Below are 16,098 nucleotides of genomic sequence, written 5' to 3'. Positions count from 1 at the left end.
GTGATCTGAGGCTGGGTAACCTATTTCTTATATGTACATTGTATGGGGGGGTCACATACTTTGTGCAATTCTGAATTACAAGATCCCCAAACATTGAAACACATGGAGATGGTTTATAGGTTGTGGGCACGCTGGCATTATTTTGTTATTCCTATTCCTGGTTTATGATTACCTGGATGGTGATCTTATTTTTTTGGGATGTTGTGTCACCCAGATTATGATCCAACACATGACATGGGACACAGCGAGTGCTGCAATTTAATAGGAACATTTGTATGATAAAACTGGTCAGCCTTCTAAGATTAGAGCTATTCTAGGAAGCCCCCAGCATGGGACAGAAATTAAATCTAGCATTTGGCACCTTTTGTGGACACTGTTCCCTCATTACCAAGTAGTCCCTATTGTGGGCCGGACATGTCAGGACAAGATCCAGGAATTGTGTGCTCCCATGGGGAATCCTCCTGTAATCTGGGAATTCTGTGCTCTCTTTACAGAAGCAGGACCTAGAGGTTGCTGTAAAATGCATCAATAAGAAAAACCTGGCCAAATCTCAGACCCTCTTAGGGAAGGAAATCAAAATCCTGAAGGTAAGTTGGTGTTTGTATTGTTTTTTATTGGATGTTTTTTTATTTTTCCTTGACTGTTATTATTTTTATTTCAGGAGCTAAAACATGAAAATATTGTCGCCCTTTATGACTTCCAGGTAAGCGATAATATTCAATATATCTATTTCACTGGCATCTGGAATTGGATTGTATAATAGATCTGTTTGTGTATTTCGAGTTGTCTAATGATGGTTTAGTGTTTTTGGAGGGTGGGGGGGGGGGCAATCGCCTCATTCAAAGGGCTGCCCTCCCATTCCCATCCAGCAGCCAGTACACGCTCCTGTTTTTGGCTTTACTATCACGTGGTCGTCTCCTTGTTTGTTGACATTCCACCCTGCTCTGCTCTCACTGGCTGCACGTTTTCTCTTACATCACGGAATTCTCAGAAAACCTCGCCCAGCTGTCAGCGCTCGCACAGAGCTTTGGGATTGTAGTCCTATCTGCCTGTTGTTTGCATTGCCAGGCTGAGGCCAGGAACTACAAGACCCAGGAGCTGCATGCGATGTCAATAAAAGCTCGCTTCACTTGGCAGTCATCCTAGCTAGATTATTTACAATAGATTTAACTTGTGTACAGGATGGCTATGTCATCCTGATATCCATTTTTAATAATGAGATACGTGTTTATGTATATTAATAGATTAGTTTGCATGTATTTATTATTATTCTTATTACACAGTATTTATATAGCCATCATATTACGCAGCGCTGTACAAAGTCTATAGTCATGTCACTAGCTGACCTTCAAAGGCGCTCACAATCTAATGTCCCTATCCCAGTCATATGTCTTTTAATACAATCCAAGGCTAATTTCGGTAGCCAATTAACCGAACTCTATGTTTTTGGAATGTGGGAGGAAATCAGAGTACCCAGAGGAAACCCACACAGACACAGGGAGAACCTGCAAACTCCATGCAGATAGTGTCCTGGGCGAGATTCGAACCTGTGACCTAGCAAAGGCCAGGGTGCTAACCTCTGAGCTACCGTGCTGCCTTGTAAGATCATTTGTAAGCATTCACCACACATATATTATGTTATGGGAATACGGACCTGGTCAGAGGTGATCCTATTAGATGAAGAATTGTGTAGAGGGACATAAAGACATGTAAATGTAGAGAAAGGGAGGGAATTGTTGTGTTTATTACTAAATTATAACTAAGGATTTCCAATATGAATTATTTAAAGCCTTTTTTCCTAACAAAACATTTTATCTTGGGAAAAGGATCAAACCTCAGCCATTTTTTATGAACTTTTTGAAGCAGAAAGGGAGCTACAAAATCCTTCTAGGATTCCCAGGCATCTAAATATGGCTGACACAAGTACTTCTTTTTTCTAAGCCCATCCACTACAGAAAAGGGTTTTAGCTGGAGTGGGTCCTCATCCTATCTCCAGAAATCGAATGTTGTTTACAACCATCTGGATGCTGGGATCGGTACATAGATGTGTCAACATAAATACATAATTTTAGTTTTTTGTAGAGTGGAAAAGGGTTAAATTTATCTCCAGTCCGCAAAATAAAAATCCCAACAGTACCCAAATAAAGAGATTTCTCCTGACTTACTGTCCAGGGATATTTGTCATACAGAGGATATTCCTAGGACAGGTCGTTGAAGGGAACCTTTCTGAAAACCACACAGACACCATTAACAACCAACAAAAAGGGTTACATACTCCTCCCCTGTTTGCTGTCTAAGTGATGTTTATCACCAATTCTAGACATACACTATACAATTTTCCCTCAATATTAGTTTTGATCAACAAAAATGATCGGCATGCAAATCAACTTTGTGATTAATTATAAGTATTTGGTTACTATACATTTGTTTGGGTATATTTTAACTTTCACTAAAGTTATCCAAAGTTGATTCTTTATTATAGTTATAGAGCTTGATATTAATGAGCAATGTGTCAGGGACATTATAACCGCACTGGACAATCTTCTTGAAGTATGCCAAGCACATGGCATGGAGAGAGGGTATGCTGAGAAAATTGGGCGCTCTGCCAGGGAGATTCTGAGTATATGAAGAACAAGGAGATGGCTCATAATGTGTTTTGACATGTAGAATATTGCTCTCATTGTGACGGGTCACGTATTCTTTATTTTCACATACAGATGTGTACTGTCAATGCTGATTTCAGAAAGCCATGCTTTTTTTCTTACAGTATTTCTTCAAATTTTGATATTCATTAAATAGAACATTTGTACTAATTTATGTATAATGCATTTATTAAGTCAATGAAGTCAATGCTAGTTACATTTGTTATGGACAGCTAAACCTAAAACCCCTATAAGGTTATTTTTTGTTCCTTACACCTCTGCCAGAGAGATTTTCTGTAACGTATAGCTTTAGGGACAGAACAAAAAATGAGAGGAATTGCACACTTTTGTATCCCTGTTGGAGGATTTTCCCTCCCTTATTGCTTTCAGGACAACTTTTAGAATGTTGGATTTCCCCTGGCTTTCTATCTTAAAAATAATGATGACCAGGGCAAAGGGGAAGAAGTGACATGGACAGCAATAAATATTTGAAAGATGTTCCATCCTTTCCATACTTTATTCAAAACTAAAACCAATGCCTTTACCAAAAGAAGTAGGACTTTTAGTGTATAGATTCTTTACTGGCTGGACATTACAATATAAGTCCCTGTGTTTTGTAGTAGCAGTGCAGACCTAACATGGTGGATATAAAAGAATAGTTTCCCTATTACTGTTTGGTGTGCCTCTGTTCTATGGATTGTGTTTGTTACATCTAAGGCTGCACACACATGTTAGACTTTTGTCGTTGAAAAGGATCTTTCAAGATCTGCTCTATGGAGGGGGGAGAACGAGTGAGCTGCACCCCACTGCAGTCCCTCCCCTTCACTTGTATTGCAGTTGTTCATTGTTCATGGATCGGCTAGGACAGATCCATAAATGACGTTGGACGAGCACTGTACAAATGCCAGATTCTCGTCCGATACTAGCCCTGAGGTGATAATCGGACGAGAATCATCTGACGTGTGTACGTAACCTAAAAATAAACCTCTGGTGTCATAAAACTAAAAAGTAGTTAAATAATCATTAGCAATTCATGCTTTATCTAGAGTATTTTGCCACTACTACATACTTCATATCTTAACAGTAATATATTATTTTTGTGTATCATAATGTACTTTGTACTGTTTGCATAAGATGTTTAGCTACTAATGCTAACAAGTGATGATAATGGAGGAGCAAGCTGTTGTAAATATCACAGACTGATGTGAACTAGCTGACTCTGGGATGATACAATAAATTGTGTGTCCCCAGTAGCCTAGACTACATTTACTTTTCATGCCCTTAGAAAGAAGCTTGCTAGAACTGCTGACTCACTTATAAAGTGTCCAGGGGATGTATAGGGCTACATACACACGTCAGATTCTCATCCATTTCTGGCCGCAAGGCCCCGTATCAGAATCTGACATGTGTACAGTGGCCGTCCGACGTCATTCATGGATCTGTCCTGGTGGATCCATGAACGACGAATGACTGCAATACAAGTGAAGGGGAGAGAGCGCAGCGGGGTGCTTCTCACTCGTTCTGCCCTCTCCATGGAGTAGAATGGCACTGTGTGTACAGTGCTCATTCGTACAGCTTTCAGTCTTTTGTTGTTGGAAAGGATCTTTTACGATCTAACATGTGCACCTAGCCTAACTGTACATAGTAATAATATGTGTATTACCTTCCTACATAGCAATGTTGGGCTAAATTGGCATGCACAATCGGGTAATATCTGATATGCTTGTTACACATCAGAGATCAACAAGATAGAACATATTAAATATACCCCAGAGAGTGCTATTCTTATTTTGTTTTGGATAGGGTGATGGTGTCAGGTTTTCCTGCTATCATCCATGGGCTCTATTGGTGAGATTTCTTCACTTTCTGTTGGGAAAAATGTTTTACCCAAAGCAGGAAGTGATGGGTAATCCCTAACAGAGCCCCTGACAGCAGTAAAGCTTGACATGGGTTCTAACCTTTCTACATTCTATCCAAAAAGTAAAAATAATTATAAAATGTTGGGCATACTTTAAATTCTTTAGTTGTGATATCATATGTATTACAGGCATCTGTAGCCCAGGAAGTGACAATAGACTTCTGATATGGCAAATATTTCTTTCTAATTCACTCCTTTTTTTTGGGGGGGTCATTATGTAACAAATGACAACAGTTACATCAGGGCCAGGGCATGGGAATGGCCATGTGAATACTTTCATTAGTCATTATAAGGATGTCCTTATTTTATTCACTGATTTTATAGTGATTCATTTAAAGTGATGAAAACTGTTCCGGGAAGTATTTGTTTTCCTGCACCTTATATGAATATAGATAATTACATGTTTCTAGTGAGCTGGGAGTCAGAGCCGGCTGACACTTTAGTATGTTAGTATGGAGTTTTTTCTGCATCCGGTCATTTTACTGTTCATCCCGGATGACAGTACAAATTAAAACTCACTTTCCAGGCTTGGGGCTGCTCGGCTATGACAAAGAGAAAAGGTAAAGAGCTGATTATATGAAAACTGGAGCAGACAACAAACAGTTGTCTGTAGCAGTCAATATGATTACATACATTATTGAATGTCTTCTCTATTTCATGTAAATCTCAAGGGTGTAAACACCCTTGAGAATGAGATAGAATGAGATGAGCCAAAACCTGTTAATGATTCATTTTGTGCAGTTGAGAAGATAACATATCTGCAGTTCATGGTTTATTGGTTTTCTGGGAAAAACTACACTTAAGCTGCGTACACACTTCCAATTTTTGTCGTTGGAAAGGATCTTTCACGATCGTTTCCAACGACAAGGGAGTGCACGATGCATGAACGGTGCTGTACATACAGCACCGGTCATGCTCTATGGAGAGGGGAGAGCGACGGAGCGGCACCCTGCTACGCGCTCTCCCCTTCCCTTTCATTAGGATCGGCTGTCGTCCATCGTCCGTGGATCCGGCAGGTCGGTCGTCCGGACGATGGACGACACCGACTGTACACACGGCAGATTTTCGCCCGATAATTGGCCGATGCCGATTATCGGGCGATAAAAATCTGACGTGTGTACGTAGCTTTACTTAACCTATACAATCCGTATAGTAGTGATGCTGTAAATAGCAACCAGAGAGATGAGTTAATATTGTAGTGCAGTTAAGGTCATTCCGATCTACTTAAGATCTGCTAGCTATGTCCTGACCCCTTGAGAAATGTATTGAATGCCGACTAGAGCACTTGTACGTTAGCATTGGTCTATTCCACAGCATGGTTGTTGTGTTATGAATGCCGTATCACCATGATTTTCATGTTAAATATCTAAATGTAAATTAGAGTACAGCAGGGGTTGAGCTGCTTTAGGAATCCAAAATTCTGTTGCCGGAATACGTAGAATAGATATAATTAGGTTGCAGGCAGTAATGGGAAAACAGTTTGTCATTTGGTGGTGGTGTAGCCATAGCCAAGTCAATTCCATCAAGTCAGTTGATTGGGAGTTGGACTAATAATTCCTGTTAAAGGACTACAATATATGAGACATCACAAATGTTTGATTTTTTCAACTCTCTGAAAAATCTTGGGAGCTAATCTATCCTTTAGTGAAAAAGGGAAGAAGGAACTAACTGTTCATATGACAATTCTATCAATTGAGCAGATATAATATGGACAAATATAGGAACAATTCCTGGAACCACAAAGTTTAGGCTCGCCGTGTGTTTATTCTTGGTCAGTCTAAGCTCAGTCTAAATCAAATCAGGATCAGTTATGCTGATATTCTTTACCTGTTGCTTTGGTTTATTGTGAAAATAAGGTCATTAACCTTTCTTTGTTATTGGTAAGCTGTAAGAACTCCAGGTTCCTAGGTGAGCAAAAGAGAGAATTAACATAGCAAAGGATATGCTGCTGCTCCTCTCTATCTTTCATAAAATTACAACACTGGAGATATTTACATTATAGAAATCGTGGTAATTATGTGTTGACGTGATTGTATAGAAAACTGTTGTTGACAACTTTTGGATGTGGAAGGGTGTTGTTCAGCAAGGTTGCTGTTATTATGTTTTAGGGTAATGACTCAGCCGTGTGTCAGTTCTGTGCTATGAATCTAGGATGCTTTCTTTTTCACTCATCTTCTCACATTTACATGCACAGGTTACAGAGGTATTATCCCCTAACTATGGAGAACCAGCTGCTTATTTAATTAAAACACGACTTTAGTTAAATGGAACAAAAAAACAGTGTCATTGCTTTAAATAGCAAGAGGGATACAAAGTGCATAAAAGAAAGTACTTGTTTAGTTATTGTTTTGATAATTAATGTGTTCTCAGCCCCAAGCTTTAATTTTTTAATTGCTCTAGATGTTGCTTGACTTTTTTCCATCCTCAATTGTTTTTTGACAATTCTGTAGGAAGATAAATATGACATTTGGTTGGTTGGTACATTTTTTTGTTCTTGTCTTGCTTACATCTTGCCAATGATGTACTGCTGTCAAAAGACCAAAAGCATCCATGTGTATGTATATGGTGATTTAAAGTTGGCTTCTGCTTGGTTTGGGTGTTTTACCAGTTTATGATTACTCATAATAATATTCAGGAATTCCGATTGCAAGTGTCATGTCTGCCTCATAGCAATTACTTAGATTAAAGCTAGACACGTTTAGTTCTGTCAGATCATCCATTTTTTTCTGGTGGCACCTTGCGCAACGCAATTTGCTGATTTAACAATTTTAAGTTTGGGTGTTTGTAGGCAGCCATAAAGCAAAACTGTGGGCCAAACTGTGATTTAGCTTTAACAGTACATCCTTTCTGTTTTCCTGTAGAGAGCCTGAAAAAATAGGGGCTTTCTTATCTGTAAATTGTGACCACCTTCTAGGGCTGCTAACTCCAGGCCACCCCTACCACACCTGATTGTTGGTAATAAGGCTTCCTAACTAAAGTTATTATATTCAAATGGGCTTAGGGCAATACCAAAATCCGGCTGTTGTGTTCAGCTCAAAATGTCACAATTTTGATATTCTCTATAAGTGGCATTGTTTAAAGCTACTATGTAATACCAAATTGGCTTGTTGGGAACCATATACACATCACTTAGATTGTTCAGTGAAATTTTTAAACATTCTGGTCAAATCTAGCAAGTATTACCCAGTTTCTATTTCATTTCACTTGCTCTCAATCCACTTTGAAGGATTGGATGTTCTTGAAAATGGAACTTCTCTGGCTTATTTTGTAGTGTATTGAGCATCAGATCAATTCTTATACAGTAACTTTTGATTTGTGTTCAATTTTAACACGAAACTTCTGAACTATTAAAGAGAAATGAATTACTGTTGCTATTGTACTGAATAAACATTTCAGACACCTGTCTAAAAAAAACATTAGTCTAAATGTGTATTCAAATGGTGCCTGCCGATGATATTGTCCAGCAAAGGTATGGGCTGTTAGAAAATGATTTCTAACATACTATAGTTGTCAGTGAAATAAAACAAATAGCACATGCTATATTATTCCCTTTACCAGCTGTTACATATGATACAAACATCATATCTGGGTGACCCCTTTCCTCCACCTACTGCAGGTAAATAACCTGGGCTACACCCATTGAGAGATTGTCACCAGAGCACACACATGTCTTGACACTTATCCCTGATTATAATGCTGTAGTGCAAAGAGTTCATAGATAATGGCTTTTGGATATAGTTAGCATATGGTTTAGTAATAAAAGATGCATATAACAGTTCACTCATCAGAGGCAGATTCAAAGAAACAGTAAATTTATGGCTGCTCAACCAATACCTGGAGTACAGAATTCCTTCCTGGGTTTTTATCTCCTATGCCTGGATGACCTCCAACATGCTTTGATTTCTTTATTGGTCACTGTAATAAATTAAATACATCTGGACACAAACCATCCATGTTGGATTCTACTCCTTATGCCTTTGGTTACTTTATTATATATTATTGTAGCAATGGCTCTTATTCCTCCACACCAAACAATATATCAATGCATGTCATCTACCTACATCAAGAATTTCATTGATCCACTTCATCCCCAATGGCTTTTACAGTCATCTAAGGGTGGTCTTACCTCTTTCCCTCCCTCCCTGTAATCACATTTTTGGCTGTTTGGAGTCTTTCATTGTATTTGCAGTTCAGATAAATGTTTGATGTGTTTTATATGAAGACACATTCATCGCTTCCTTGCAAAAATACAGCAAGGTACTTTTTATAACACAGATATGTCAACATATGTTTATTCCAGAATGGTAACAGAGTGAGAATTTTATCTGTTAAGGGATTTGAAAGGACCATTCTGTAGTCACTGTAAAGCCCTTTATAGATTCCAGATGATTTTCGCTAGAAATGATCTTTTGTGATTGTTTCCAATGACAGATGAACGAATGAGCTCTGTACACACAGCACTGTTCTGTTCTATGGAGATGGCATGGAGGAGGATAAGTAAGCAATACCTCGCTATGCTCTCATTCATTAGGAATTCACAGTGGTCATTCCTGAATGGTCGTTCATCAATCTGCCACGCGGCTTTGTGTACGTAGCTTAACGAAACTGCATTATATTGTTGCTAGATCAGTATATACTCAGGGGTTCAGTTTTAGACATTCTAATTTGCTAGACATGTTATACTGTTTAGTGTCATGATATCACAAGCCAAGAACAGGCAGAATTATGTGCTGGTAAACATGTTTCTTTACATTTGCCTTTTGAGTGAAAGCTTAGGCAGAGACATCCCCCACATTCCACAAGGCTATGTGGGTGCCTTAGGGACCATCTGAATGGTTGGGGTTTGCCTGGACACACAGCAAAGGAATTATTACAAGCAGAGCTTATGGACTTGCAGCTCATGTTACTTGATATTGCCTAATGTTGTTACTGTATACAGTAGTGTGGTAACACTGGTGTGGTTTGCAATGCAGCTCACTACAGAAAGTTTGTATACAAAAACAACAAAATGCCCATTGTCACTAGTTACGCCAGGAAGTGTGGAAAAATCTTCTGCCAATATACAGTCAGTGCTTGTATATGACAACGCAATGCTGAAACATTCAGTTCATCTCCTTTAGAGCCCGGCAATGTTATTATGTAAACAAAACATTGAACTCTTCTGTATTGCAAAGCTCCTAAGGATATGTCATACTTTTTATAACTGTCAACATGGAATGTTTGAGTAATATGTCACGGTGTATACTATAGTGCAACCAGCAAAAATATAAAACCATGACAAAGGTGCCATGAAGCATGTCCTGTACATTATAAATGCATTATTATGGAGTTTTTGTACAATCTCCTGGTACCTGTGTCCTGGTGCTACCTTGCAGCTTGACTGACAGGACTGCAACCTTATTGTGTTTCCAAGAGCGGGTTTGTATGAGGACAAGCTGGAGGATTCAGGTCAGCTGTGTTCACATCAAACATCAGAGCAGACACAACAAATGCTTGGGCAGAGCAGATCCTATTTATTAAAAACTTAGCTTGCCAGATCACCAGTTTCTCCTGTATTACAGCGAGACAAAAGAACAAAATGTGTCATCTTGTCAAAGAACAGAACTTGTCATTTTTAAGACTTCAGTAACCAAACGCATAAAATGGTGCTTGGCAAAAGGGAAAACTCTAAACACTTGTGTATACACATGTAAACCCCAAATGGACCAATGCAATATTTCTGCTATGGGCCTGTTTTTACTTAAGATCACTATGTTAGTTTAAACATAAAAATTTTGCTAATTTTTAACATTGTGAAGCTATTTACAAATTCACTGTAAATTAGGTTTAAATAATATTGGTTGCAAAATAGAAATGTAATAAAAAAAAACAGCAGCAGGATAATAGTTATAGGAACAATTGAACAGGCAGGTTGCACAGGATAAAAGCAAGTTTAAAAAGTTAAAATCTCTATGCGCTCTAATTCAACTCTTCAAGAATTGTAAAAAGTTGTTACCACCTCCTTTTTTTTTTACCAATTTATGAATAGCCTTAGATGAACAAAGAAAAATCAAAACCCCTGGCAGTTTAACTTTTGTATGGTTTGTTACCATTGGGGAAATATCTCTTTACTTCCTGGCCTAGTGACATAACAGAAAGTTAATGAACCACCTCATAAACTGAGAGGAATTCGCCTCTTTGACAGTTGTCTCCATAAGAGGTGTCCCTTTTAAAGATTTCCCCTCACCTCTTGTTCTGGGAACAACTACAAATTACCATTTCCCATATTTTTTTTGGTGAAATGTTCTACCAGTTCAAATAAAGGTTTTGAAAAATCGGACAACAATAAAATCTTGTCTAAAAGTCTAATCCTTTCCCAGCTTCCAAATAAAAAAAATTTATGCTTTTCCCCATTTTCAATCTTAGGAATCTAAAATGGTTATCCAAATAGCTATTGTAATAAGTATTTATTACACTGCAGAGAGGAGAGGCCTTTTTATCATACAACACTCTTGGGTTCATGGGTTTGTTATCTGTCCAAGCAGTCAGAACTGGAAAGATGAACAGAGCACATAGGCCGAGGGTTAGCTTCTGTCTGTTCATACGTTTATGTTCCGGAGATGTAAGCGCGCTTGTCACTTCTCTGCTGTCCTCCGACCTCCATTGTCCTACCAGACAAACACAAAAGTGGAGGAGCCAGCCTGTAGCCTGCAGGCAGTATTTAATAATACCTGCTTAGCTTGGTCTTCAGGTTAGAACTGTAAGGCTAATCCTCAGGAAAACTACAAAACATTTCTAAAAATACAATCCTAAAGTAAATGGTGAACAAAAAATAAACACAAACTCATGTGTTTGCTTTGTTTGCTGTAAACCTGCGCCATCTGTTACATGCAAATCATTTTCAGTCCAAATCTACATTTTTTTTTTCTAATTTTCTTCATGATAAAAGCGTGAATTTTAAATAAACCTGAGCTTAAGAAGTGTTTTAGGAAACATCTAACAATGTTAATCGTGCCTAAGCTACACCAGTGTGCTCCCCGGACCCTTTTAGACAGGTGCACAACCTGGCATTTTTCGGTGACCACCCGGCTGTTTTTGGGTGGTTAGTGACACACACACACACACACACAATACAGAGGCTGCCACCCGCCTACAAATTCTTCACACTCGGTTTAAAAAATAATTCTGGGTTGAACACTGTACACCCTTAAAAAAAAAAAACCCTTTTCCTGAATTCATCCTGAAAAAAAGCAACAGAGTTCTGTACTTTATTGAACTTTACAAATGTCCCTGCTGTGCTTTCCGGAGAGGAAACTATTCCTGAGGACCTGGAGTGTGAGAATCCCCTACCCAGCTTTCCTACTGTTTCTAGGTCTGATCCTCACCAGGTTTTGGGGGTAGGGTCAGCTCTGACAATAGGAAATAAAGCCTTGCATCTACAACAATGGCTGCCCCTGAACAGAGACACAATTTGTGATGGGGAAAAGATTTGCTGCAGAAAATCCAAAGATATTTCTGGTAATTAATTTGCCCACTGTTTGCTTTCTTTGGGGCACAGTCACCGCTTGTCATGTCCTTTTTAATTTACTGTTGGTGAATTCTAAATACCATAAACATTTCCAGTGACAACTCTTCTAAATATGGGAATGTTTTTAGAATCTTGTATTAGTGGCCCAGATTTGTAGAAAAACAACTCATGTTGGGGTTTAATGTGTCAAGGTATTTTACACTGACTGCCCCTTTTTCATCTATTTCAGGTGTTAAAGGAAATGTATTGTTTTTATTGCTGTCTGCTTAACCATTATCTGACAGTGGTTTTAACCCCTCACCACAATAAAAATTAAAAAAAAAGGCCCTCAGCTAAACATTAATGGTCTGAAAGGCAAGTAATGTCACCACAGGTTTTAAGAGACTATTATTTGTCAAACTGCTTAGTACGGAAAAGCTAAGCTAAAGCTCAGGTTTTCACTGATGGCAGTGTGTATGTATTATTGTTTCATGGAGATTAGCAAGCTTGATTTATGTCCCAGTATGACCATGCTTTACATAGTCGGACGTGAGCTATACATATGGTGCCGTCCTTTCACAATTTTGTGTTTTGTAAGAAGTAGCATGTTAGATGTTAGAACACACCAAAGCTACTAAAAGTTCTGTCCATTTGATGTGTTGTGAGTCTTGCAGTTGTCTTTAGTAACAAATCTGGCATTTTTAGAAAGGACAATGTGGAAATAACAATACAAGAATGAATAATTTTAGAGTATTTTAAGTAAACAGTAACCTAGGATTACATATATATATATATATATATATATATATATATATATATATATATATATGCAACCAGATAAAGTTATGCATTAGATGTCAAAAAGGCGTTTTTTCCCCCCTATATCTACCATTTTCTGTACATAAATCTTTAGGACATTTTTGTCTCCCAAAAATGCCAGCTCAGTCTGCAATACTAGCTGATGGTACATGCCTGGGTGTATATCAAAAAAGTAGGTTTATATTTTATTGTATTATTTCTGTTACTTTTACACAACATGCATACATCCTGGCATATATACTGATGATATCCGTTTACCAGATTCCTTAACAGATGCATAATAACGGCTTCCATTGTGCATGTGTGCTTATAACTATTCACAAAGGTGCTGCCTGCATAATTTAGCCTGCTTTCCCACAGGCCAATCTAAACTCTTATGAACATGTCATTGATATGTGCCCTCTGAGCTTTAGGGCTAAGTGAGGCTTTTACATTTAAATTTTGCTTTACATTTAAATTTAAATGCCTTTCATGTACATTATATTGTGAGCTTCTATTAGGGACAGCAAGTGATATGGCAATGGACTTTGTAAAGTGCTGTGTAAAATGTTGGCACTATATAAATTCTGGTTGATAATATGCCAATAAAAAAAATAATTTTGTCTGTATGTTCTGGGGCTCCTTTAGTTTTTTTGGCATGTTAAAACTTTTACTATAGTGACATAGGAATGGGTATTGAACTGCATGGTAAATGGCACTAGATTGTGATCCAGGATTAAGAGACCCAGTTACAGTTATCCCATTGTATTGGTGAAAGATTAGGGGGCTGGGGATCTCACTTGTGAATATAGAGGTCAGAAAGTCATCCCCCTATTCACACATTGTCTTTGTTTCATATGAAGAAATGTGAATAGCTGTGTTGTTTCACTCCACTGGAGCTGGTGAAGGCCAGCAGATGTCCTGCTTAGAATATAGGTAATATGAGGTCACAGGTGGCAGGACTATAATCACCTCAGTCTCTTGTCTGTGCTAAGCCCTGATAATTAATTGGCTTCATTCTGCTTATTGGTTTGTGGTAAACATCCCCTAACCCAGAGGGACGGGATTATCTTTAAATGCTTTATATACTAACACATGACCCTCTGCACAACTCTGTAATTACATTTTTATGTGATATCTATGAAGTGCACTGGAAGCCATTTTTTTTAGTATTGGATTGAGTAGGCCGTTGCCTATTTCTTTTTATGTGACCCTTTCTGTTTGCCCTCATGGCCATTGTCATTCAGACTGTAAGTGAGAGTAAAACCAATATATAAAGTTGTCACCCAAACAGAAATGGATGGGGAATCTTCCAGTGAAGACTGGCAACATGTCTGATGGAATTTTCTTTTACTTCTTGTTGTGTGTACAGTACAGGAACTAAGTTAAACCCCCAAGGGGGCACCACATAAATAGTAAGGAGCACTAATAATTGTGTTATTATTGTATTGTGTAACCATCCCTAATCTATTCAAAATGAAGGAAAGTGTTTGGACTTTTTATAAACTGTAAGAAACAGTGCAATGTAGGTCATAATTTAATCATCTGATCACTGTATGATCCCTGACCGTATGCAGAAGGGGGGTGACCTAATGGAAATGTAAATGACTGTGATTGTTGGTCCATGATAAAGGAAATCTGGTGAAAATTGACTTTTTACACATATTTTGTTGCAGTAACACTCTTTACCGCTAAACTTTCATCACATTGTATGATTTTTGTTGCCAAATATTATGAATGCCTCCTCAAAGCTCTTGTGTTGCAGGATGTGGTTTAAAAATATAAAGCAGGGGGCATTTCTACTTCATAGGGACCTTTTTAAATTGATTGAACTGTGGTAATCCTAAATGCTGCAACATACAATAAAACATGCCACAATATCGTACAAATGAGCCCTCGGGGAGCATGGCTGATCTACAAAGTCCTATACTAGCCAATCCAATATTGATTTATTGAAGTATAATCTGTTAAAGATGACTTCTGATTTACTGCTCCGTCTTACAAGTTTTCCTCCTTGCCTTACTAAACTTACATGCAGCTGTCTTGTCCTATGCAAAAGCCCTTTCATCATAATGTTTTCAAATTGTGATACAGCACAAAGCATAATAAGAAGCGCTGGAGCTTTTTGTCATTTCATTCCAACCAAAATGCCCTTGGCAGGTACTTGTGTCCGTCTGTTTTTAGCACATTGATAGGGAAATGAGATAGAGAAATCTGACAGACCGCACTTGTCCTAATATCGCCCTGCTCCTTTGTTCCTATTTAAATGGAAGAAAAGCTGGCCTGCATGTTCCTTACATAAACAGATGGCCTGCAGTGGCCTTCTTATCTGCACAAGGCAGCTGGCTTCGGATCAGTCCTCCTCTTCCCTGTTACCAGGCAGAATAGCAAAGAGAGCCTGTTTTATTGTGCACGTATGCCTGTTGTCACCTCTTGGTATTAACCACCAGGGAATAGAGGCACAATCTACTCAACCCATCTCTTGTTTATATACAACCGTTATATATTATGTTCATAATTACAATAGGTTCAAATGAACTTGGATCCAAAAGCCATTCATTCATGCGTTATATAATATATCATCAATAAAAAAAATATGGTATAATTAAAAAAGCATAGAAATAATTTTTACTGAAAAGCTGATACAATTACAAAATGTAGTTAGTTTACCATTTAATGGGGGAGCAGCTAATATGCATTCTAGTAGCTGACTTCCTCGCATGCTGCATATCTGTGTTCTGCTTTTACCGAAAGCATTGAGGATTCCGCTCATGCAGTATAAGCCCCCTTTCCATCATAGGGGTTTGTCTTTGCTTTCCTGGTCTAGGAAAAGTATTTAAAACTCAAGTGTGTGCGGTTGTCCATCAGTAGTATGCTTTAACACAGAAAATTGTAGTTGGAAATTGTATTGTAGTTGTGATGCGCCCTGCATAGTATTTAGCAGGGCTCCATCTCTATTACATTGGCCACATATTATAGCCAACATATAAGGTGCTGCCACCTATTACCATGTATCTTTGTGGCCCCGCAGTCTTTTCTTTAATAAGTATTTCCATTTTTTGAAGAAACTTTATTCTCAATCCACACCACAAAGCACATTAATGAACTGGCATCTATGCTTTTATTGCATTGTACGTTGACTTTTTTTTGGAGCATTTCATGTGTTTGGAAGCCTGTTTTATTTATTGGAATGACTTAACACAACACAGTGTGAAAATGGCCTAAGAGTGTGTATGTGTGTAAGGCTACGTACG

At 38.2% G+C, this 16,098-nt stretch overlaps 1 protein-coding gene across 1 annotated transcript in view; it reads left to right on the top strand.

Annotated features, from left to right (window-relative positions):
* The window catches only part of ULK1 (unc-51 like autophagy activating kinase 1), a 64,517-nt gene that overhangs the window by 878 nt on the left and 47,541 nt on the right, over positions 1–16,098 (top strand). The window contains exons 2-3 of the mRNA XM_072415717.1: positions 495–587; positions 662–703. Of these exons, the coding sequence (XP_072271818.1) occupies positions 495–587; positions 662–703 (135 nt within the window). The remainder of the gene's footprint in view (positions 1–494; positions 588–661; positions 704–16,098) is intronic.

This window comes from Pyxicephalus adspersus, chromosome 6, assembly GCF_032062135.1.
Source record: "Pyxicephalus adspersus chromosome 6, UCB_Pads_2.0, whole genome shotgun sequence".
Taxonomy (NCBI): domain Eukaryota; kingdom Metazoa; phylum Chordata; class Amphibia; order Anura; family Pyxicephalidae; genus Pyxicephalus; species Pyxicephalus adspersus.
The sequence above is the reverse complement of the archived record's forward strand: the minus strand, read 5'-3'. Positions and strand labels throughout refer to the sequence as shown.